The 22,895-nt window shown below is 41.2% G+C and overlaps 2 protein-coding genes across 7 annotated transcripts; one reads left to right on the top strand and one right to left on the bottom strand.

Moving 5' to 3' along the window:
* Positions 1 to 70: 70 nt before the first annotated feature.
* On the top strand, positions 71 to 22,029 carry polg (polymerase (DNA directed), gamma). 5 transcript variants are annotated; one of them, XM_035944500.2, is made up of 23 exons: positions 71 to 191; positions 1,239 to 1,836; positions 3,031 to 3,226; positions 3,351 to 3,518; positions 3,684 to 3,830; positions 3,964 to 4,043; positions 4,152 to 4,334; positions 4,502 to 4,644; positions 4,773 to 4,896; positions 4,994 to 5,218; positions 5,343 to 5,478; positions 5,888 to 5,968; positions 6,086 to 6,199; positions 6,309 to 6,469; positions 6,552 to 6,605; positions 6,692 to 6,809; positions 6,941 to 7,076; positions 7,173 to 7,419; positions 8,530 to 8,652; positions 8,770 to 8,938; positions 10,207 to 10,415; positions 10,497 to 10,657; positions 21,883 to 22,029. In XM_035944500.2, the coding sequence occupies exons 2-23, from the start codon at positions 1,265 to 1,267 to the stop codon at positions 21,894 to 21,896; spliced, it is 3,561 nt and encodes a 1,186-aa protein (XP_035800393.2). In that variant the 5' UTR covers positions 71 to 191; positions 1,239 to 1,264; the 3' UTR covers positions 21,897 to 22,029. The 5 variants fall into 5 exon arrangements, with proteins under 5 accessions (XP_035800393.2, XP_035800384.2, XP_023117775.2 ...); XM_035944491.2 differs by lacking the exon at positions 21,883 to 22,029 and adding an exon at positions 18,512 to 18,943; XM_023262007.3 differs by lacking the exon at positions 21,883 to 22,029 and adding an exon at positions 11,238 to 12,145 and having other exon boundaries at positions 5,361 to 5,478.
* On the bottom strand, positions 10,979 to 22,146 carry fanci (FA complementation group I). 2 transcript variants are annotated; one of them, XM_023261996.3, is made up of 37 exons: positions 22,006 to 22,146; positions 21,837 to 21,909; positions 21,626 to 21,756; positions 20,870 to 21,023; positions 20,664 to 20,721; positions 20,436 to 20,477; positions 20,119 to 20,242; positions 19,905 to 19,990; positions 19,675 to 19,807; positions 19,492 to 19,569; positions 19,265 to 19,401; positions 18,937 to 19,117; positions 18,756 to 18,843; positions 18,516 to 18,646; positions 18,358 to 18,428; positions 18,102 to 18,216; positions 17,832 to 17,954; positions 17,603 to 17,671; positions 17,419 to 17,520; positions 17,151 to 17,342; positions 16,721 to 16,842; positions 16,465 to 16,626; positions 15,899 to 16,078; positions 15,635 to 15,801; positions 15,490 to 15,560; positions 15,209 to 15,325; positions 15,081 to 15,132; positions 14,871 to 14,998; positions 13,168 to 13,233; positions 12,970 to 13,066; positions 12,658 to 12,842; positions 12,520 to 12,576; positions 12,374 to 12,433; positions 12,188 to 12,256; positions 11,961 to 12,056; positions 11,737 to 11,838; positions 10,979 to 11,485 (listed from the first exon to the last, which is right to left on the bottom strand). In XM_023261996.3, the coding sequence occupies exons 1-37, from the start codon at positions 22,096 to 22,098 to the stop codon at positions 11,423 to 11,425; spliced, it is 3,975 nt and encodes a 1,324-aa protein (XP_023117764.2). In that variant the 5' UTR covers positions 22,099 to 22,146; the 3' UTR covers positions 10,979 to 11,422. The 2 variants fall into 2 exon arrangements, with proteins under 2 accessions (XP_023117764.2, XP_023117754.2); XM_023261986.3 differs by having other exon boundaries at positions 10,979 to 11,838.
* Between the last annotated feature and the right edge of the window lie 749 nt (positions 22,147 to 22,895).

Here is a 22,895-nt window from a genome sequence, read left to right as displayed (position 1 = left end):
TCCAAAGTGTCTTTTTTGTATTTAGGCAAACAATTGTGTATCGTTCCAGTTTCGTTGCTACAAAACACACCCCGGTTCACCACGGTGTTCATCCAATCATTAGTCCCTATTCTTAAAAGCGGTGCGGTCATCCGTACCAGACGGGGGCGCTAACGCTTCGTCTTGCTCCGGTCTTACAACCCCATGCGAAGGTAAACTATCATTTGCTCTGGAGTGGTTTTAAACATATTTTGTTGGGTTACTTTAATATTATAGTTAACGAGCAACCGATACAGACTGAGGTGGTTTATTTTGCTTTTACAGCCAGTCTAGTCAACGCAGTTAACAGCGCAGAGCTAAAAGGTTGCTATGTGTTTAGTTGCTCACAAGTTAGCATGGTTAGCAAAATGTTGGTAAACATGCGTTAGGAGGTTGGTGCTGCAGCAACTACAGTAAGTGACAAAGTGAGGAAAATACTTTTCCACTTGGGTAGTTAACTAGCTAAACTATAATGCAGTCGGTTATGCTAGTTGACTTACAGTGGACGTGTCTTATCGGTTATGTCGAGCATTAATGCTAAAGTTGCACATCATAAATTATCAGAGTGAAATTATCAAAATGTTCTGGAGCTGGTAGGGAGAAGTGATGAAGTCTGAGGGACTGAAGACCAAGCAGACAATTTTAGAGGCTCACCAAACTACTTCCATGTGAGTTAGTGAACCCACATGAACAAATAAAATTCAAGACACTTGATTTCATTGCATCACATTAGCAACAAGATGTGATCAAACATTATTTATCTGTGTCTGGAATCTATCTAGATATAGCAGTATATAGTCCCAGTTTGTGCCTTACATGCATAGATAGACAGCCAGACAGATTTTTTTTCATCTTTATGGGTAAATTCAGGTATCTAGTAGCTCATACATATCACACGTGTTACAGGTAAGAAAACGGTAAGGTGCAAAGAGAATGTAGTGTTTAATAATGTATAAAGAAAGGCTCCAAGGTGCAAATAATGCCAACAGAACATAAACTATAAAAACAGTAGAAGAAGAGAGTATGTGAACAAGGGGTGCTTGGATCCAGAAACCAGGATCATTGTACAGTTGTCACTGGGGCGTGGCAGCCAACAGTCCTGACCTTGACCAAAGTGTTACCTGATGGCTGTGGGGACAACAGATTGACTCAAGAGAGGCCTAAACTTAGCCTTATTAAGTTGTGTCATGTCACTTTGTTGTTGTATTCATGTCTTACAGCTCCTGTGAGAAGTCCTCATGAGGTGATGATGCATGTGTTACGCTGTCCTCTGAAGAGGACACTTAACGCTCTACAATGGACAAGACTACGCTCCTTATACTCCACCGAGCCTCACTCCCTTCAGGGCAACGCCACTCCAGAGACCCGCCTGAACCCCCTTAACATTCAGATGCTGTCGAAAAATCTCCACGAGCAGATCTTTCGAGGACTGGAGCCGGAGTACAGAGAGGAAGCTGTGGAGCATAGCATAAAGCACTTGCAAAAGCATCAGCTCTGGGGAAAGGATACTTCACTGTTGCCCGATGTCGAGCTTAAACTTCCCCGCATGTATGGCAAAAACATTGACGAGCACTTTCGTATCTTGGCTGAGAAGCAGAGCCTTCCCTACCTTGAAGCTGCCACCAAGCTGCACCGAGCCGATTTACCAGCCATGCCTCAGGAATGGAGCTACGAGGTTGGCTGGACACGCTATGGGCCCAATGGGAAGAGTCAGAAAGTTGATTTCCCAGATGAATCTGCGCTGGTATTTGATGTGGAGGTGTGCATGGCGGAGGGACAGTGTCCCACTCTGGCTGTTGCTGTGTCTCCCACAAACTGGTGAGGACTGAACCAAAACTGTGAAAAATCATGTAAAGGAAAGAAATGCAAATGCTTGTATTCAACAATTTTTAGCTTTATTGTGGTGTTGTGTTAGTTGTTGCACTTGATAGAGCATTGGTCTGTGTCTGCCCATTAATACTACCAAAAAACTGTTAAAAGCACACTAGATCGGGGGTGTCAAACTCATTTTAGTTCAAGGGCCACATTCAACCCAATTTGATCTCAAGTGGAGCCAGAGCAGTAAAATCAGCTTAATAACCGAATAATAACAACATCTCCACATTTTTCCTTTGTTTTAGTGCAAAAATGTAAATTTTCACATTTAAGGAATTATCTTTTTACAAAGCATAATGAACAACCTGAAATTTCTTCAGAAAAATAGGTTAAATCTCAATAACACTATGCCTCAGTTTATCATTTACACATTGCAACTTACAGATCACAGTGGTTCTACAAAGGCACAAAACATTTTGTCTCAGGTCTCTGGATCTGAACGATATAGTGTTTTACTTTATAATCAGAACGACAAAAGTCAGACAACAAAAGACAAGACAAAATACTAGAAAAATGAATAACAAAACAAAAAGTAAAATGACAAAAAATGAGACAAATAACAGGAAGCAAAACAAAAAAAGGGACAAAAAATTTGACAAAAAAGTTCCAAAGCGACAAAAAAACGGACAAACGACAAAAATTAGACAAAAAATGACAAGAGCGAGAAACAAAATGACAAGTGAGACATAAAAGAAACAGAAACCGCCAAAAACAATACACAAAAACAATGAATATACTAAACACAACATGACAAAAATAAGATGGTAAACACAGTGTGAGGAAACACAGACAAAAGGAAGAAACAAAATAACAGAAACATGAGAAACAACAAAAGTAAGACAAAAAAAGACAAAAAACACCAAAAACAAGACAAAATGTTGCAAAAATGGGACACAAAAAGACAAAAGAACAATCTAGTATTTTACTTTATGATCAGAACAACTTGTCATGGTCTATAAATTATTTTAAATTCATAGTTTTACAAATTTACAATCTGCAGTTAATGTCTTCTCTGTAATTTTTACACTTTACAAAGTCGTCCCGCAGGCCGGATTGGACCCTCTGGAGGGCCGGTTTTGGCCTGCGGGCCACGTGTTTGACACCCCTGCACTAGATCTTAATGCTCTCACTTGCTAGGTACTCATGGTGCAGTAAGCGTCTGATTGAAGAGCGATACTCCTGGTCAGACCAGCTGACTCTTGCTGACCTCATCCCACTGGAGACACCCTTCAACTCTGCCCGCCCACCCAGGGGTCAGTGGAAGGAGAGGCTCATCGTGGGCCATAATGTCAGTTTTGACCGATCTCATATTAAGGAGCAGTACCTACTAAAGGTTAGGATTTACAGGGTGGAGTCTCTAAGCATTGTTTTGCATATTCCCAGTAGCAGATTCTGTCCCTGCTTGTGAATGAAGGTCATGTTCAGTACGTTAAAAAAAGTTTTCTCTGTCCTCTAAGGGTACAAAGGCTCGCTTCATGGACACCATGAGCCTTCACATGGCCATCTCAGGCCTGACGGGGTTCCAGCGCACACTGTGGATGGCTAGTAAGATGGGTAAAAAAAGAGGTCTTCAGGAGGTCAAGGAACACATGAAGAAAGCTGGACGTAAAAAGGAGGGCCCAATGGTTTGTGTGCCTGTTTTTAACCCACAATATGCATTCTAAGCAAATATATAATTATGTATCATGTTTAGGTGTGAGTTAGTAGAAAATGTCAGGATCTTTTTATTGGATATTGAATAGGCTTTCAGCATCAGCTAAACTCAGCGTGACATGATGTTTTGTGCGTAGATCGGCTCCTGGGACTGGGTCAATATTAGCAGCATCAACAATCTGGCTGATGTCCACGCTCTGTATGTGGGAGGGCCGCCACTGGAGAAGGAAGCCAGAGAGACCTTTGTGAAGGGAACCATGATGGATGTCAGGAACAGCTTTCAGGTCAGAGGTTCTTCACAAAGCGTGTGTCAGATTGTCGGTGACTGTCGACGTAAATTTAAAATCTTCTGGATGACTTATGTTAGTTGTGACTTGCAGTAATCAAAAATAACGTTGCTTCTGCTGCCACCTACAGGAGTTAATGCAGTATTGCGCCCTGGATGTTCAGGCCACGCATCAGGTGTTCACAGAGCAGCTGCCCCTCTTCATGGAGAGGTTGGTAACCCCCAAACCACAGACATTTTCAGTATCTCTGACTGCTTGTATGCTGATGTTCTGTGGCATTTGCACTGTTCACATATTATCTCCTCCGTGTTTAATAAGGTGCCCTCATCCAGTGACGTTTGCAGGGATGCTTGAGATGGGTGTGAGCTACCTTCCTGTCAATCAAAACTGGGGGAGATACCTGGAAGATTCTCAGGACGTTTACGAAGAGCTCCAGAGAGAGATGAAGAAGTCTCTGATGATTCTAGCGGATGATGCCTGCCAGCTATTGCAGGATGACAGGTGAGAAGAGCACTGATTTATCCTCATGTTTTTAACTACATACATATACAGACTATAATAATGTGACACGATTAAAAGAAGGATGAAATTATGCATCATATGTCACTGAGCAGTAAGGTGCTTTGTGTAAAAACATCCCCATTGCGTATGATATGTATTTTTTTAAGATACACAGAAGACCCCTGGCTTTGGGATCTTGAGTGGGATGTGCAGGAATTCAAACAGAAGAAAGTAGCAGCCAGCAAAAAGAAAAACTCCAAAAAAGCAGCTGAAACACAAGCCGCTACTCCTTTGCCAGACTGGGAAGACGGTATAAGTTCAGCCCTGAAACATATTTTTATAACTGATCTTGTATTTCTTAAGGTGTTTCTTCTTCAATTTGTTTATTATAACAACACTGCATGAAGGATGTCAGTAAAGTAATGGATGATATCATAGACCCAGGTCCACCTTCTGAAGAGGAGATGGCCGGCCCTTGTCCCAGCAGGTTGGCTGTTGAGAAACTGAAGGAAACAGTGAACCGACTTCCTAAGAGAAGGCAACATCTACCTGGACATCCGGGGTAAGAGCACTCTGGTATTTATTATATTTCAGTAATCCCTTCCATTTGCTGCTGACAGTGTAAATCAGTCCCTCTCCATTTTTATTTTTTCCTTTAGTTGGTATCGTAAGCTGTGTGAGAAGATGTCTGCGGAGGACAGCTGGTCTCCTGGAGCCAGTCTGATCAGTCTACAGATGAGACTGACACCTAAGCTCATGGGTCTGACGTGGGATGGCTTCCCCCTGCATTACACAGAGAAACATGGCTGGGGCTATCTGGTACCTGGACGCAGGGATAACCTAAATTCTCAGGAGGAAAACACCGGGCCTGTGTGCCCACACAGGTACTTGACACGCTGCTTTTAAATATGAACATGGCGTGGTGATCTCTGGTCAAGAACTGAGCTTACCTGGAGAATTCTGTGCGGTTTTTAACCCCATATTTATTTCAGGGTTTGTGTTTTCAAGCCTGGTTGTGTTCCACAGAGCTATCGAACGTGTTTACAGAGAGTATTGTGAGCAGAACAGCAAAGAGAAGCCTGAATATCTGGACTCCGGCCCTTCAGATGACCTCATGTGGACAGACAGCACAGTGTGGGCAAAGGTGCATACTTTATTTATTTATTAATTTATTTATTTATTTGATAAGGACAGTGCACATTAATGAACGTCTATTTGGACAGCAATAGATGTAAATATGCCGGATTATAGCAACAATGCTAATTTACATCCGCAGTCCCTAGGCAGGTTAAAAAAAAACATAACAGCGAAACACAGGACAATAGGTCCCAATTAAAGGACATTAAAAAAAATACACAAAGAAGTTAAAGGTCAGTTGTCATAAGACTGGTTCACTTTCAGCCACTGTTTAAGGTGAGTTTTGAATCTTGGTAACTGTGCCAGTTTTTTTTTCTTTTCTGTCAGTATTTTTCTGAATAACTGATCAGGTCCACGGGTCTGGAAGGATGGAATCCGCTACATGATAGAGATATATTTCTCAATGTCACTTCTAGGTGGAAGAATTAAGTTCCCTGGAAAGTTTGACCGAGGAAAATAGCATCAGAATGGTAAAAAATGGGGAGCAGAAGAAAAAGGTGAGTGAAGTGTTTTTTTCTGCCAAAGAACTGAACTCTCTTGTTAGACACACACAGTTTTCAATGTGTTTTTTGGCTTCACTGTAAATAGTTTATGACATACTGTATTACCTACAGTCCCAAGATCCACATCATGTCCAAGCCAAGAGTCACTGCGATTATCACCATGGAAACGGCCCCTACAATGATGTAGATATTCCAGGTTGCTGGTTTTTCAAATTACCTCATAAGGTGATCAGATGTTACCTTATTTACCTGAAGTGTTTTGAATAACTAGCTTCGACATAATGTCATTCCACTGAGCTTCTTTCACCGTCTGACTGATTATTTGTGCTTCAAGGACGGCAACCACAACAATGTCGGCAGTCCATTTTCAAAAGACTTCCTGGCCAAGATGGAGGATGGCACTCTTAGAGCAGGAAGGGGTGGAACCAACGCAACACGAGCTCTGGAGATCAACAAAATGATGTCCTTCTGGAGGAACGCCCATAAACGTATAAGGTACTCATCAGTTTCTGTCATGAAGTTATTTGTCATTTTGAGTGATCTGGAGAATGAAGACATGGTTTTCTTTTTCTTGAAGCTCTCAGATGGTGTTGTTTCTCAAAAAGGGGGAGCTTCCTCACGCTGTCAGCAGGTTTGTTTGGCATATTAATAGCAATCCCGTCATTTATTCATCGGTAAAGCCATTGCTGTTTGTACTAAACTTTCTGTCTTCCAAAGACACAAAGAGTTTGATGAGGAGGGTCAGTACGGTGCCATTTTACCTCAGGTCATCACGGCTGGAACGGTGACAAGAAGGGCTGTGGAGCCAACATGGCTGACTGCCAGTAATGCACGGGTAAGAGGCACAGCCGACAAAGAAAACTGCACATCTAGAGGATTTAATTAGTGAGTTAGCTGCCAGTTTGGGCTAATTTGTGCTTATGAGACAACAGAGGAATTTTTTTCTGCTGTGTTTTGTGTCCACAGCGGGATCGGGTAGGCAGTGAGCTGAAAGCCATGGTGCAGGTACCCCCAGGATATCACCTGGTTGGAGCAGACGTAGACTCGCAAGAGTTATGGATCGCTGCAATGCTCGGAGAGGCTCACTTCGCTGGCATGCACGGTGAAATCTCTTTCTTTATTATAAAACACTATTGTTAAGGTTATAGAAGTCTGTTGTTGTCTGTAATCGTGCTCAATGATTGTCTCTGTGGTTCAGGTTGTACGGCATTTGGCTGGATGACCCTTCAGGGAAAGAAGAGTCAGGGCACTGACCTGCACAGCCGCACTGCTGATGCTGTGGGCATCAGCCGAGAGCACGCAAAGGTGTTCAACTATGGACGCATTTACGGAGCAGGACAGCCGTTTGCTGAGAGGTTGCTAATGCAGTTCAACCACCGCCTCGATCAGAAGGAAGCCAGCAGTAAGGCCAGGCAGATGTACGCCTTAACAAAGGGTATACGCAGGTAAGTTCAACAAGTTCACTAGTTCAGCTTAAGTTGAGATTTTATTTTTTATGTACAGCATCAATACAATGAGCTGGATCAATATACAGGGCGTCCCAAAAACATGGACATCATTTCACATGTCCATATCGGAGTGACTACATGGTCAGGAGAAATGATACTTAATAGGATTTATTTTGGACATAAAATTTTTTATTCTACAAATTTCAAATGAAAAATTCTGGGGGATGGTAATTTTCTAATATTCCAGAGCTATTACAAATGTTCAATGTGGCCGTCCAGATGCTTTTTTATGACACAAACAGCCTTCCTCTTCAAACTACTTAAGCCATGTCCAAATCTGCTTTCCTGTTGGCGCTTGTTTATGAAATTTTCGAACAAATTCACGTTGCACTTTCACATTTGACTGAGTTTGGGCGTACTTCAATACACAGAACACCTTTTCTGTTGCAGTAAATGGCATGTCTATTCCTGAGAGGAGAAAAATAAAAATGATTACGCTTTTTGAGCAAAAAGAGCAAACAAGTTTTGAACAAATTATTAGGTGATGAAATGATGTCATTATTTGGAACACCCTGTATAATTGAGGGACTTTTGAAGTCCATGGGATATATCTTGCATAACTAATATTTTTATGTTCATTATGATCATGTCTTTATAAATGCCATAATTATTTATTATGGAAATAATCACTTATTAATAAAAATGACTGGGTATCATTACAAAAACACCTCTCCAGGAAGTGTGTTAATTCCAGATCACATGACCTGCCCCACATGATGTCATTTCCTCCTGAAGAAAAGACTGGAAAAACTCCAAGGCTTTCTGACTTATTTAATATAAAGTAGTGTGTGAGTCAAGTGTGGATTTATGGCATGTCAACAGCTTTACTACAATATTTTTATCAGTAAGTTTCAATTTCAATTTTACTCAATTATATAAATAATATTTAGAAGAATCTTTCTGTAAAAATGCCATGTGGTGTGTGGTTATATGCGGACATGTTGATTTTAGACCTGAAAACAGCAAAAAATGTCAACTATGCTACAAAAAGTCCTGCAGTTATATATTGACCCAGCTCTAACATGTCTGTGTTCATTTTTTTCTCAGATATCTTCTGTCAGAGGAGGGGGAGTGGCTGGTCAGTGAACTGGGCATAGATGTGGAGAGGGAGGAAAATGGAGGCATCTCCCTGCAGGAATTGCGGCGGATCAGTAAACTGGCCTCTCAGTGGTAAGTTAGCAAGTAAAACAAAACACAAACATCCACAACTATTTCACAGAACAATTTCAGTGTCACAGCATGTTCCATTAAATGTTCTGTGGTTCTTCATTTCTTGTATCCCCTCAGCTCTCGCCGGAAGAGGTGGGATATTGTCGGCAAACGTCTCTGGGCTGGAGGTACTGAGTCGGACATGTTCAACAAGCTGGAGAGTATAGCTCATTCAGCAAAGCCGGCAACTCCTGTTCTCGGCTGCAGGATTAGCAGAGCGCTGGAGCCCAAGGCGGTTAAAGATGAGGTGAGAAAGTGTTAGTTAATGGGACATTAGAGCTGCTAGCATTCAAATCAAGATGATGGTATTAAACTAAGAAGAGCAGTCTGAATTAGCAGCATGTTGTTGGAGAATCTTTATAAAAGACGTTTATTACATTTAAATATTTTACTGTCCACTTTGATCCAGTGTTTATAAGAAATGGTTAGCATAGAAATTGCATTTTTTCCTAAGTAATTAATTCTATATACGTTTGTTACTGGTAATGGATGCTCTGAACAACAGAATAACCTCTTTGTCTCTAAAGCAGGGGTGTCAAACTCCTCTTAGTTCAGGGCTCACATAAAGTCCAATTTGATCTTAAGTGGGCCGAAGCAGTTAAATTACAGCATAAAAACCTACAAATAACATGAACTGCAAATTGTTCCTTTGTTTTAGGGCAAAAAAGTACATGCTGAAACTGTTCACAAAACATCATGAACAACCTGAAATTGAAAGTTCAATTTTAACAACATTATGATCAAAACTACAAAAATCAAAGACGAAAACAAGACAAAATATTACGAGACAGAAAATGACAAAAGCAAGAAACAAAATGACAAAAAATGAGACACGACACAAAACAAAAAAGAGACAAAATATTACACAAATGACACAAACGAGATGAAAAATTTCTCAAATGAGACAAAAGTCAGGCAGAAAAAAGACAACAAAATAACAAAAGTAAGACAAAATATTACAAAAATGAGACACAAAATGACAAAAGAACAGTGAACAATATAGCATTTTAATTGATGATCAAAACAAGTTGTCATGGTCTAGAAATTATTTTAAATTTATAGTTTTACAAATTTACAGTTAATGTCTTTGTAATTTTTACACTTTGAGGGCCAGATTGGACCCTCTGGAGGACCGGTTTTGGCCCACGGGCCGCATGTTTGACACCCCGGCTCTGAAGGGACATTCATGGATATACTTTTTTTTTCCCACCAAATTTCATCATATAACTAGTTTGTATTCTATCAAAACAGGGTTGTACCATTGAAGACCACATGTACATATCAATAAGCTTAAATTTAAGGACTCTAGCTACAATATTTATCAGGTTAGGGCACTTCAAACATTGCTTCACAAATTGCCGCAAAGAAAATGGCACAAAAATCGACATGCCCCCACCCATATTAAAGAAACTCAAAAATTAATGTCATCTATGACCCTGGATTTTACACATTTTACATACACATGCACAGAAAAAAAAATCTGTAATTAAGATGTTGCTGTATTCCTTCTGTTAGTTTATCACCAGCAGAGTGAACTGGGTGGTCCAGAGCTCTGCAGTGGACTACCTGCATCTGATGTTGGTGGCCATGAAGTGGCTCTTTGAGGAGCATAACATCGATGGCCGTTTCTGCATCAGCATCCACGACGAGGTGCGGTATCTCGTACGCAGCGACGACCGTTACAGAGCATCGTTGGCACTTCAAATCACAAACCTGCTCACGAGGTCAGCTCAGTATGCATTCTCTGTCAAAACGTCCACTAAATAAATCGGCAGCGCTTCTGATCGTGCTGCTTTTTTCTGCAGGAGCGTGTTCGCTCACGCGTTAGGCATGCAGGACCTGCCCCAGTCGGTAGCTTTCTTCAGTGCAGTTGACATCGACCAGTGTCTGAGGAAGGAAGTCAACATGGACTGTGTGACTCCATCCAACCCCACAGGTCTGGAACGAAGATACGGCCTAGCACCTGGTGAGTCCTGCACACACCTTACAGTATATGCGTTGCAAAAATGTTTGATAGCCAAAAAATGCACAGAAAAGTCCTACAGGTGTGAGGTCTGTAAATATCCGTTATTCAGCTATGTCAGTATAAAATAAAACTATACCAAATCCAGGTGAACATTTTACATTGTTTGCACTGTCACATGTGTGAAATGTAGTAGTAATGAAATAACATACAGTGTAGTTATTTCTATTTTAAGGAAATTAATTGCAGTTGCATAAATAAACTATGAAAATCTTCACACCTGATGTCTGTCAGGAAAAGAACACCATGTATGCACACTGTATATAAGCAGAGTAAGAAATAAAGATATTTATTTTAAAACTAAGCAACACTTAACAACTTAACTCTTAACAACAGAGCAGCTTTTATCATTTCTAATCATTACTTCTTGACAAATCTTGAAATAATGTAAAATACAAATGACAGATTTAATGTCAGTCAAAAAGTACATTTCATATTTGTACAAAATACATATTTCTTTTGAATAAAGTGAAGTATAGGAACACAACAAGATCATTAGACTACGTATGCAAACTCTCCACAGGTGAAGCCTTGGACATCTACCAAATCATTGACATCACCAAAGGCTCTCTCTATAAGTAAGACGGCACTTTGTGGGCTGCCGTTATCCCAAACGGACATTTAAACACACAGCTTCAAGGACGCTGTTCATCGGTTGGTCGAGTGAAAACGTGAGGAAAGCAGCAAACGGAGGAGCCTAATGTCAGCTCACTGTTTTCTCTTCTTCTGTTTGGGTTCTTGTGTCTCTTCTGTGTCCTGCGACTCTGTGGTCTGAGAAAAATGGAGGAGCAGACACTAAGAATTCACCCAGAGTGGTCAAAGGAGAAACAGCAAGTGAGCATGATGAAGTTTTCTAAAACTACGTTTAGGTTCCTTGTTTCAACTACAAGCACCACCAGGGGGAAACATTTCAACAGTCTGGACACGGAGCAGCTTTTTTTAAATGTGATGCGTTAAACTGTAAGAAAAGAGGCAGTTGTGTTTGGTAAAGTGGTATTTGTGAGAGCTGAGCTGACACTGACCTCCTGACTGGCATCCTGCTCCTGCAGCGCTGCGTCCAGAGTAGCAGCATTGATGCGGAAATCTCTGGAGGTGCTCAGCTTCATGTACTGCATCAGGTTTACCTGGACAAACAGACACAGATGTCAAACACTGTATCTGTGTTTAACTGACAACGCTGTACAGACGCTCTTCAAAAAGCTCTGTTTGTTATGTATTTCTATATATATTTTGTAAATCATCTCACCTTTGATTTCTTTGTGAGCGTGATGAGATACTTCTCATACTGTTCAATGCTGAAGATCAAGTTAGGGATGGCCTTAGTCTCACGCAGGAGTTTTGCCTACCAAATGGAAACACAGGTTTTGACTATACAGGTTTGTTTAAAGTTCTCGGTTGTTTCCGTACATTTAAATAAAACAAAGAAACTGACACTGTAAATGTGTTGTGGTTATGGGAGTTAAGTGTTCTTACAGAGCCAGCAGTGTTCACTTCATTCCTCCTCTTTTTCTTTTTGTCATCTCCACAACTGAATTCTCCACTCTAGCAGTAAGGGAAAAAAAATTCTTAAAGCCTCGACACTCCCTCCTCAAGATGAGGCTGTGTGTCACATCCACGAGAACACACCTCTTAACGTCACTTAACTGAACCGAGTCGTACCTGTGCGTATGTGATGAACGAGTAGCACTGCGGTGTTAGGTGTGTGCCGGATAGTTTGACCTGCACAAAGGACACAGGAGACGTTCATCAGCTTGGCCTTAGAAATACTGGAAGATGTAAATCAAGTGATAATATTTTGGACTCACCAGCTTCTCAAAACGAGTTGGCAGTGCCCCGTGTTGGCTGGTACACACCTGGATGTACTAAAGGAGGACAAAGACAAGAAAAAAATCACACTTGGAACCATCATTTTCACTGAAATCATCAAGTGGACAAACACGCACATATTTGACCAGGGTGGTGAGGATGGTGTAAGTGCGGCTCAGTTCCCTCAGCAGCGTAATGGTGCAGGTGCCGGGAAGAAGGGCCGTCTGGACCAGCTCATTTAATGCTGTCAGGAGAGTCCCGAGCTGCACTGTCACTGCTTTCTCAACTGCATCCTGCTGGCCTGCAGTCTGGGTGGCCTCACCTACACACCAGGAGCATTACATCAGAGTGGTCTGAGTACCACTTACTGAAAAATGCATCTCTTCCCTCATTCCCCTCCAAACTCTCGGCATCAATCCAACTGAGCATCAGAGTAAAAGGCCTCTTACCGGAGCCCAATTTGTCAGAGGCTGTCTGACTTTTCTTTCTGGCAATAAGCCAGTCCACTTCATCGAGCACTCTGTCAACCTGAGACAGGACCAGCAGCTGGGACAAGAGATTAAAATGACGATGAAGAGGAAGGTGAGGACGTTAAGAAAACACACCGCACAAATCAGAAGCTTCCAGTGAGAAAAACCAACACTTACTGTTGCAGTTGTAGCAGTTTTCATGTTGACAATGGTGAAATGGGACTGTTTTTCCACCTCCACATCCTGATTGTGAAGAAGAGATGGCACAAGACTGTTAGCTGCATTGTTACTGAAGGTTATTTTCATGAGTTTGACATAAATGTTTGTACTGCAAACTGAGTTACAGCTGACTGCTGAAAAAAAAAGTTTGCTATGTGTCAATAATAATGATAGTAAAAGAAAAGTCTGGCATTGTAGAGGAATAAAATAAATGTTCAAGGCTGATATCTACAGACACTTACAAACTATGACGATTTGTTTCTATTTTACAGAATCTGGAGAATTCTGAATCGTTTTTGTCAAATTTTAAGTCATTTTGGACAATTCTTTAACCATTTTGAAGATTTTTTTGAGACACTTTGGTAAAGTTTTTCATCATTTTGGAGATTTTAAATCACTTTGGAAATGTTTTGATTCATCTTTGTCAAATTTTATGTCCTTTTGGAAACATACGTGTCATTGGACCCCACATAAACACAGGAGAGTGTCCTGATTTAATCACTCCTCTTTCAATTTTACAGAATCTGAAGAATAACGTTATTTCTTTTACACCAACAAATCAAAGATAAGATGGTTTTACGTTAGCTGACATGTTTCAACTGCAACTGCAGTCTTCTTCAGAGCGTCATCTGACGTGTGCTGACGTGTCCTTTTTATCATGTGACCGGTCTGACAGATCTGTCAGAATCTGTCAGATAGGCCACGCCCCCCGCCGTCCTGTGGTCTCTGGAGGATGGAGTCCCAGGTATTAGAGGGTGTAGCTCCTCGTCCCGGTTCATGGAGCAGCTCGCCTGCTTCCTGATCTCGATGGCCTCCTTGATCCATCGTTTATGTTTGTTGGTCTCCGATGTTAAAATCCTCCCCCTGTCCCAGTCCATGATGTGATTATTTCTTTTGCAGTGATCCCTGATGGCTGATTTTTAGTTTTCTTGTTCGGCTTTTTCTTTTTGTGTTCTTGTGAGTCGTCCAGTTGTTTCCTTTTCGCATTCTGTCTGGTGTTCTTTTCGTCTTGTGCTGAATGTTCTGCCTGTTTCTCCAATGTATGTTTTCTCACAAGATTTGCACGGAATTTCATAAATGATGCTGCATTTCTTGTCCGGTTCTGTTTTGTCTTTGGGGTGGACTAATAGCTGCCGGAGTTTTGTATGTGGTTTTACTGCTGTGTTGATGTTGTGTTTTTTTCATTATATGCTGTATGGGTTCTGTTATCCCACGGATATATGGGATGGTGATTATGTCTTTGTTTTTATTGTCCGGTTGTTGTGTGCGTTTTGTTTGTGTTCGTCAGCACATGTTGGATGACGCTCTGAAAAAGACTGCAGTTGAAACATGTCAGCTAAGGTAAAACCATCTTATCTTTGATTTGTCAGTGTAAAAGAAATAACGTTATCCTAGGATAGCCAACGACAAAATGTACATCATCCAAATAGAATCTGAAGAATTCTGAGTCATTTTTGTCAAATTTTCATTCATTTTAAAATTCTGAAAGTTGTTCTAATAGTATCAGGCAAAAATGTATGTATTATCATCAAATGCAGAAACTCAGACATAAAATGACTAAATTATAATTAACAGTGTGACCAAACTGAGGATAACTAAATCAGTATAAATTGCCAGTAATAGCTGATGTCATCAACTTGGTAGCAATTATTTTTGTGTACCTGATCGATATCTCCCAGCTGGCTGTGGATGTCTTGGCAGAGCTCCAGCAACAAACTTACAGGACTCTTATAGAGGACATGCAGGTTGAAGAGAAGTGAGAGCAGCCCCTTTGAGAAAGCAGCATCCTCTAAATAGAGGAAGAAATACACTTTAGGATACACTTCACCGCGCCGTAAACAGAAACAGACATTCAGTAAACTCTCGCTCACCAAAACTGGTCTCCTTGCAGATTTTCACTGTCCATGTGATCATCTGAACAAACTGTTGATTAAATGTAGACGTGTTAGCAGTTATCCTTCACTTTGCTGGATAAAATGCGCACAAAGAGCGCTCCTACCTGTTGGGAGGACGGCTTTAGCTGGCGTGAGAGCACACTCAAGATGCTGACCAGCAGCTGAGCCTCTTTGCTGTTGAAGTCCTCCTCAGCACCAGTTAACTGGGTGAACAGCGCCCTCTATTGACGGGTGAAGAGAATAGGATTTCATTAAGTCTGCTCTGTCACAATGTGTGGAAATTCAAGTATTTGTCATATTATTACAGCTCCTTGTGCAGAATTAGCCTCACATTCTTTAGTGTAACTTTAATTTACGAGGAATATGAATTTTTGCGCAGGTGTACCTGAAACTGTCGGATGTAGAAGTAGTTTATCTCTGTACCATTGTCTTGCTCAGCATCACCTTCTGCGCTTTCTGCAAGAAACGTAAAATATGAATTCCTGCGCCGTAAAACCTAAAATCCACAGCTTTTAGAGTAAATATCCAACCCATGGCGGAGAGAAGCTGGGCCATCTTGTCTGGGTAGCGCTGTTGGCAGGTTGTGAAGATCCTGAGCAGACCTTCTAAGCAGAGCTGTGACAAGCTGGAACGTTTCTCCTTCTTTCCGGCCTCCTCCACCACACTGGGGATGTTTGTGTAACGCCACATCAGCACACTGGGAAGACATTTAGACAGAGACCACTCACTGTCCCAGCAGCGTCTCAGAGAACAAAAGCATGAAGGTCAAACTAAATGCTGCTATTTAGACCAACCTTGTCATGTCACATAGGAAGCGGAAAGTTCTGTCTGTGCTCTGTCCATCTGGACCATCTGTGTGCCCAGTTTCCTCCAGCTGCTGGATCTTCTGCACAACCACACTTACTGTGTAACGGACAAATTCCCCATTGGAGCGAAGAACAGAAAGAGCCTCCTCTCTGCTCTGAGTAGTATCCCTGGTAGAAAAAAGAAAATCTGATGTTTATTTTGACATTTGAGACAAATGACAAAAGTCAGACAAAAAATATTACAAAAATGAGACAAAATAACAAAAAAAAAAACAATGAGCAATCTAGTATTTTAGTTTACAATTGAAACAACTTGTCATGGTCTAGAAATTTTAAATTTAGAGTTTTATAAATTTACAATCTGCAGTTAATGTCTTCTCTGTAATTTTTACACTTTACAAAGTCGTCCCGCAGGCCAGATTGGACCCTCTGGTGGGCCGGTTTTGGCCCGTGGGCCGCATGTTTGACACCCCAGGTCTAGAACGAATTGCAAACTACAATAAACACACTCAAGTGCAAATATACTAATTTGATGAAATGTAATAATCACGTACCTGAAGAGCACAGTGACAAGAGTCGATGTGAAGCCCATAGAGAGCAAACTGCGTGGCGTCTTGTGTGAAGGCACTCGACCTTTTCCAGATTTCTCTTTTAAGATCTCAGACAGCTTGTGGTAGCGGCTGAACAACTCAATGAGCTCCTCAAAGCAGCTTTTACTGCAAGACACAGAAACGAGCACATTAACGAAACAAGTTACCACAGTAACAACAGTGCTACGAAATGCACCACACAAAGAGAGGTGGCTGTTACCTGTAGTTGGCTTTGACAAAGTTGTACTCCATGAGGACCTCATACACTCCCATCACCAGCACAGCGTAGATATTATTCTTCACTCCAACACTGGATCCCAATGAAAACTCTGCTGACTTATCCTGGTCATCATACAGACAGTTCAAGGTTTAAAGCAGTGATTAAGTACCAGTTGATCTACAACTCTAAAAGAAAATGTTAATTATTGCTGTTCTTATGGATTCTTTGCTTACAGAATCTAATTTATTTTAATAAAATGACAGATTGTTAGTGGTTGTTATTTTACAGTCTTAGTGCAGGTATCTTTCAGTGATGCTGTTCAGGACAAAGCAGGAGGAGTTCAACCCTGAGCCAAACCTTTGAAAGCTAAACAGTGTAGCTCAGTGTTGATTTATCTTTAACAGTGTGTGCTCATGTTTTGAGTTCATACCAGTTCAAAGTCCTCAAGTTCACTTTTGATCATGCGCCTCGTCATGCTCTCCAGGATTGCCTGTAGGTCAGACTGGTATCCCTCCTCCTCTTCCTCATCTTCCTCGTCGCTGTTGTCAGCATTGCGTTGGGCTGATTGCCTCATGTTCTGCAGCCACATCAGGCAATGTACAGTGCAGCTCACCAGATGGGCCTGAAATGGAGCAAACGCTAGTTATAATAGCACATATCAACACAGCTGCAAAAGTGCTGCAATGCAGACAGAGTACCAGTGGCTCCTGGAGGTAGATTTGGTCTCCATGAGCAGTAATGCACGGCTCCAGTTTCACAGGGGGCAGCAGGTCTTGTTCAGGCTCGTAGTATCGCCTCAGCTAAGGAGACAAAGATTTGACATACAGCTTCCAAAGCAGGCAAATATACCCAATACAGTATGCACTTGGTACACAGACATACCTGTGAGAAGAGGGTCTGCATGATGGAGCTGGCAAGTTGAGAGTTGCGACGTAGAACATCATAGAAACCCTGAAATACGTACGAATTTCCACGTCAGTATAGAACGCGTCTTTGCACAACTACAATTTGAAAAGATCAGGGATTCCTATGCTTAACATTATCAGCCATGGTTAGTAGTTGTAAATGTAATATGAGCTAATAAACATGGCATAGAAAAGAGGTCTCTGACCTCGTAGAGCATGAGGCGCACATCAGCCTGCTGGCCCAGGCAGCGACGCAGGCTGCTGAGGATCTCCAGGCAAAATGCTTCATTGGCAGCTGAGTTGTAACGAGAATGAACATCCACTTGGATCTACGAAAAGGTTCAGAAAGACAGCTACTATTTGACAGGCCAGGTTTTAAAATTGCACACAGTTTTACAGCTGCACGTTTTTTCCGGCACAGTTGTTGCACATGCATGTATGTAAAGAGCATGTGCAGGATTTAAATGGAAGTGTACCTGACTGGAGGAGATTGCCTGACTGCACTGGCTTGAGGCCAAGCTGCCCAACACTTTAAAGTTCTTTAGCAGCAACAGGAAGCCAGTCACTGCAGATTTCCTGCCATCCAGTTGGCTAGAAGAAAGTAATTTAGGGGATAAAACAGTGAAAGAAAGCTGCTTTCTTTATAACTGAGCTTTCAAATGCTTTGACCAAAGCATTAATCATGAACTGTTATAATAAACTTTCTCTGATTAGAAGCAAAGTTCTGCATACCTGGAAAACATGGCCTTCCGGAGTACCAGAATTAAAGCATCTTTCAAGGACATGCTGATCTTGAGCAGAGGCTGGAGATTAAACAGAGATAAATGATTAAGCAACAGAAACCTTGACAATATGCACGTGTCTGTCTTTCTATGTGTGTGTTTAGGTACCTGGACAGCTTTAAGCAGACCCTGAACAGTAGCCAAAGGCAGGTAGGACATGTGGTCAAATGTCTCTGTCACCTTGGAGGATGACTCCAGGAGGATCATGGGAGCAGAGACCACAATGTCAGAGAAAAGGTCTGTCAATAACGAGACAAAAACATTAAAAGACTCAAAATGTAGTCCCTACACCGATTAGGCACTGCTGTACATTTGAAAGCTGGCACCGCTATCTAAAAATTGTATTACCCAGGTAATGATTGACAGGTGAGGCAGTCTTTGTGACCAGTCGATTCAAGACCTGCTCCAGTATTTCACCTCTTATAGGCTCATGCATCTGTTGCAGACAGATACATCCTCAAGTGAGAAAAAACATCACTTTGAAGCATTTAGATTGTTATGATTACATCAAATCAAGGTCAAAAGTTACCTTAAAGCTCTGGAGCAGCACCTGTCCTCCCAGCTTACAGGCCTGCTGAGTGGGGGTTCGGGCTACTGTAGCAGACCCCTCTGTGGACTTGCCGAATGGTCCAGGTTTGGGTCCAAATGTGTCAAGGAGGAAGAAGCCCAGCTGCACCAGTCCCTGAGTAACATGATCCCATCCAAACACACTGCACAAGAGCGAGATCAGAGTTACTGTGAAGGATGTTTGCCTTTTGACTATGGAAAAACTTGATTATCTGATATTGGCCATCATATTGTCTAGTTATTATTTTGAAGGTTTTGAAAGGGGTCAGTAGATGTTTTGTTGCTCTCACCTGTTCTTGACTGTGTCCAGTATCATCTGAGCTACACTGCAGTGCCCCGTCAGGAGGTCCTGTAAGAACTTGGACCCCTGCTGCAGCTGCTCATCTTTGAAGCTCTTGATGATTGCCCCTTTTAAAAGGTCAAACACCTACTCAACACAGGGACATGAGGAAAAACAATGAGTGAAAATGAAAGAAGGCTTAAATAAGAACAGGAAGGGATAGCAAAGACTTCTTACTTGCTCTTCATAACGCTGGATACGTGCAACTGAGAGCAACAGGGCAACACTGAAAGGACACAAGTCCACGTACGATGTCTGTAAAATACAATTTAAGATTTATGGCGCAGGCTACAGCATAAATGCATTGAAAAATTCTCAGATAATTAAAATAACAAACAGAAAAGCTATCCTGTGTATAACCTTAAAGCTTTTGAGGAACTCTCTCCCAAGCTCATGGTCGAGTCGTACAGCAAAGACTATGTGGAGGATAGCAGTACCTTCCACATGCCTGAGCTGGTCCTGAGGAATAGACTGAACCTCTAAATCCAGACTCCTGAGGAAGATGAAATAAACAGTTAGATCATGGAAACTGTGCAGCAAGATTTAGAGTGTGTACAGTATGCTCCACTTGTTGTTTATGAACCACTCACTCTCCATGTTTCTGCTCTTCTTCCTGCTGAACGTCTTGCTCTTTAAAATAATTGATGATTCCATCCAGAACCTGTTTCTTACAACCCTAACAAACAAAGTGCAGGACAAGCATTTACATAAATAACAGAAAGATAAATGCTGCTTTTGACACACACACACACACACACACACACACACACACACACACACACACACACACACACACACACACACCTTTGCAGACAAAAGCAGCAGCTGGTAAACCAGCGGTGGGATCTCCTGCAAATCTAGTTTGGTGAACATCCTCAGAACTTTCTCCACCAGAAACTGCAACTCGTCTGATGACAAAGGCACATCCCTAAAGTGAGGCAGGCACAAATGAATTACAGAATAAAAACAGATGTAGCACTGGGATGTCATTTTGAAACATTGTAAAAGCACATTAAACATTGGAGGAGCAAAAAAAAAAAGACAAGTAACAGTAACACTTATTATTCTGATGGAAACTGAAAAACATCAGACCCTGTGAGCCTTATAGCGAGAGCTGTTACCTAAACATGGTGGTCAGGTGGATTACACATTGCGGGTCCCATCTGAAAAATAAGAAGAAACACAAATACAGACATACTATGACTACTACTGCTAATGATTTAGGCATAAACTGGCATGTAAATATTCAAACACTGTTAAGACTTCACTAAAAACTTCAAGAACACTGGCACATCTACATAAAAATTATAATAATAATTAAAATTTAATAATATCTGAGATGCTCTCACCTGCTTGAACAGAGGCTGTTAATGAGCTGTTTCTTGTATTCCTCACCGCTGAGTTCTCCTATAATAATATATCAAGTTACCACAAGAGGTAGATGATTATCGTCTTAAAATTTGCACTTTACAGATGTTACCACTAGTAATGATGTTGATATATTTGATACACTTAATTTTCGATAAAATTACTCAGGCTAGTAATCTGCAGTTACCTTTGCCATAAGCCAAGGCTTCACAGGCTGCGAGGGCAGTAAGAACAGTAGGAAACAGCTCCAAGGATTTCCCGCTGCCCATTTTCCCCACTTTAATGGCGTCAACAAAAAGAGATGCCAGTTGTGCAAGAGATGATCCAGACAGCGTATGAGTCTATGCGTAACATTAGAAAAGCAAAGAGGGAATTAGACAGAAATTTGTCTTTGACTTATCCTGCCTCATTATCCGGCCTTATTTAGGACAGCATTTCTAGTCCTTAATTATTAAAATGTTTGCGGGGGTGCATTTTTTTGTACCGTTTATTGTCTTCTTATAACCTTTGCTATGTAAAACACTTTGTGTTACATTTTATTTATATGAAAGGTGCTATAATATACAATATACAAACAACATCTGATTGATTGATTGATTGATTGATGTAGTGGTCAGATATTACCATTGATTTCTTACCCATCTGTGGTAAGAAATCAATCATGTATCGAGTTTTACATCTTAAGAATATCATCATTATTTGCTTAACAAATATTTATGTCTCACTTCCATATATCCATGTAGTATTTGGAAATAGTGGTCACAGTGCAGAAAAGCCCAAAATAATGGTAGATTTTCAAATACCAAGCACATAAGAAACAAGACTTACTCATGACACCTGACTAAAGAGCAATTATTCATCATAGAATCCTACTGCAGTGATGACTTGCAGAAGCAGATATTATAAAAAAAAAAGGATCATAATTAGAGATATATTTTTTTACCTCTAGCATCAGCAGTCCAATGATATCAGCTGCCACTTCAGTCTGAAGCTCCCCAGACTCACACAGAGGGATGCAGTGTTCATATACCAGCAGCCTGCGATTGGATCCTTCAGTTGAATTGGGTGGAGAGCCTTAAAAAAACAAGCACATATTTAACTTCACACAGGCTGCTTAGAACGTGTACACCAAACGCATTCAAACTACAACCTACCTTTAAATATGCCTTTAATCGTGGTGCCCACTTTCTTGCCTTTCAGTGCGCTGTTGGTGATCACACTAATGAGCTGGAGAGCAGACACCAGACAGGAAAATGCTGTTTAGGATTGTTTTCTGGACAGTGGAAGAGATTTGTGTCGGGAAAAGAAGGTAAAATAACGTACTTGGTCATTTGTCAGTGACGACAGATACTTCTGAAGTTCAGCGGTGTTTTCTCCAAGTGACAGCGACACGATTTTATCCATTTCTGCCTTCATGATCCACTCAAGTACCTAGTCGAATAAGCTAGAAAGTCCGTTTGTTGTAAACCTCAGTAAGCTAATAACAACTAAATGTTACTTTTTATTCAACTTATCGATCGTTTAGCTTCATTTAATATCGCCAATTCAATATAATTTGCCTAAATAACTTAGTCCTTGTAGACAAAACCTTTCAGTGTGCGTCTGAAAGCTTTCATAACAGTTAGCGAATTTCCCGCCGGCGAACACTTCCTGTTTTGCTTCGTGGTTGCCATGTTCAGCAACGGCTATCCCCCAATCACAATGTTAAATATTCCTAGTTGCAGTTGAATCGGGCAGGAAAAAAACTATATAATGAAATGACGCATGTTCTCATATAACGGGGAGTTATTCAGTAACATAATGCCGATGCTGCGTAATGTAAAGCCTCTACGTAATAGTGGAAAACGTGATTTCTTCAGACCTGTCGACCGAGTTTCCAGGCAGGGGTTCAGGCGCGGGACTTTGCTGCGTTGGAGTGTGCAATTAACCGATCTGGCAATCGGTTAATTGTACACTCAAACGTGTGCACTTGTATATTTTTCTGTTGTGTATTTATAATTTTACAATTTTTATTGTTTTATTATATGTTTCGTAAATGCTTGGCAGCGTCTCGAGCGATTCTAACAAAGTAATTTCCCTGCACGGATCGATACACTCCCCCAGAATATGACATATAAGCGTGTTTTGGTTCCCAGAGGGAGAGCTATAACTTAATGCTAAAACTGATTGAGTTACAATTCTTCACCACATACATTGGTAGAGTGTAGTACTGG

This window comes from Amphiprion ocellaris, chromosome 3 (genome assembly GCF_022539595.1).
Source record: "Amphiprion ocellaris isolate individual 3 ecotype Okinawa chromosome 3, ASM2253959v1, whole genome shotgun sequence".
NCBI lineage: Eukaryota > Metazoa > Chordata > Actinopteri > Pomacentridae > Amphiprion > Amphiprion ocellaris.
This window is presented reverse-complemented; position numbering and strand designations above follow the sequence as displayed.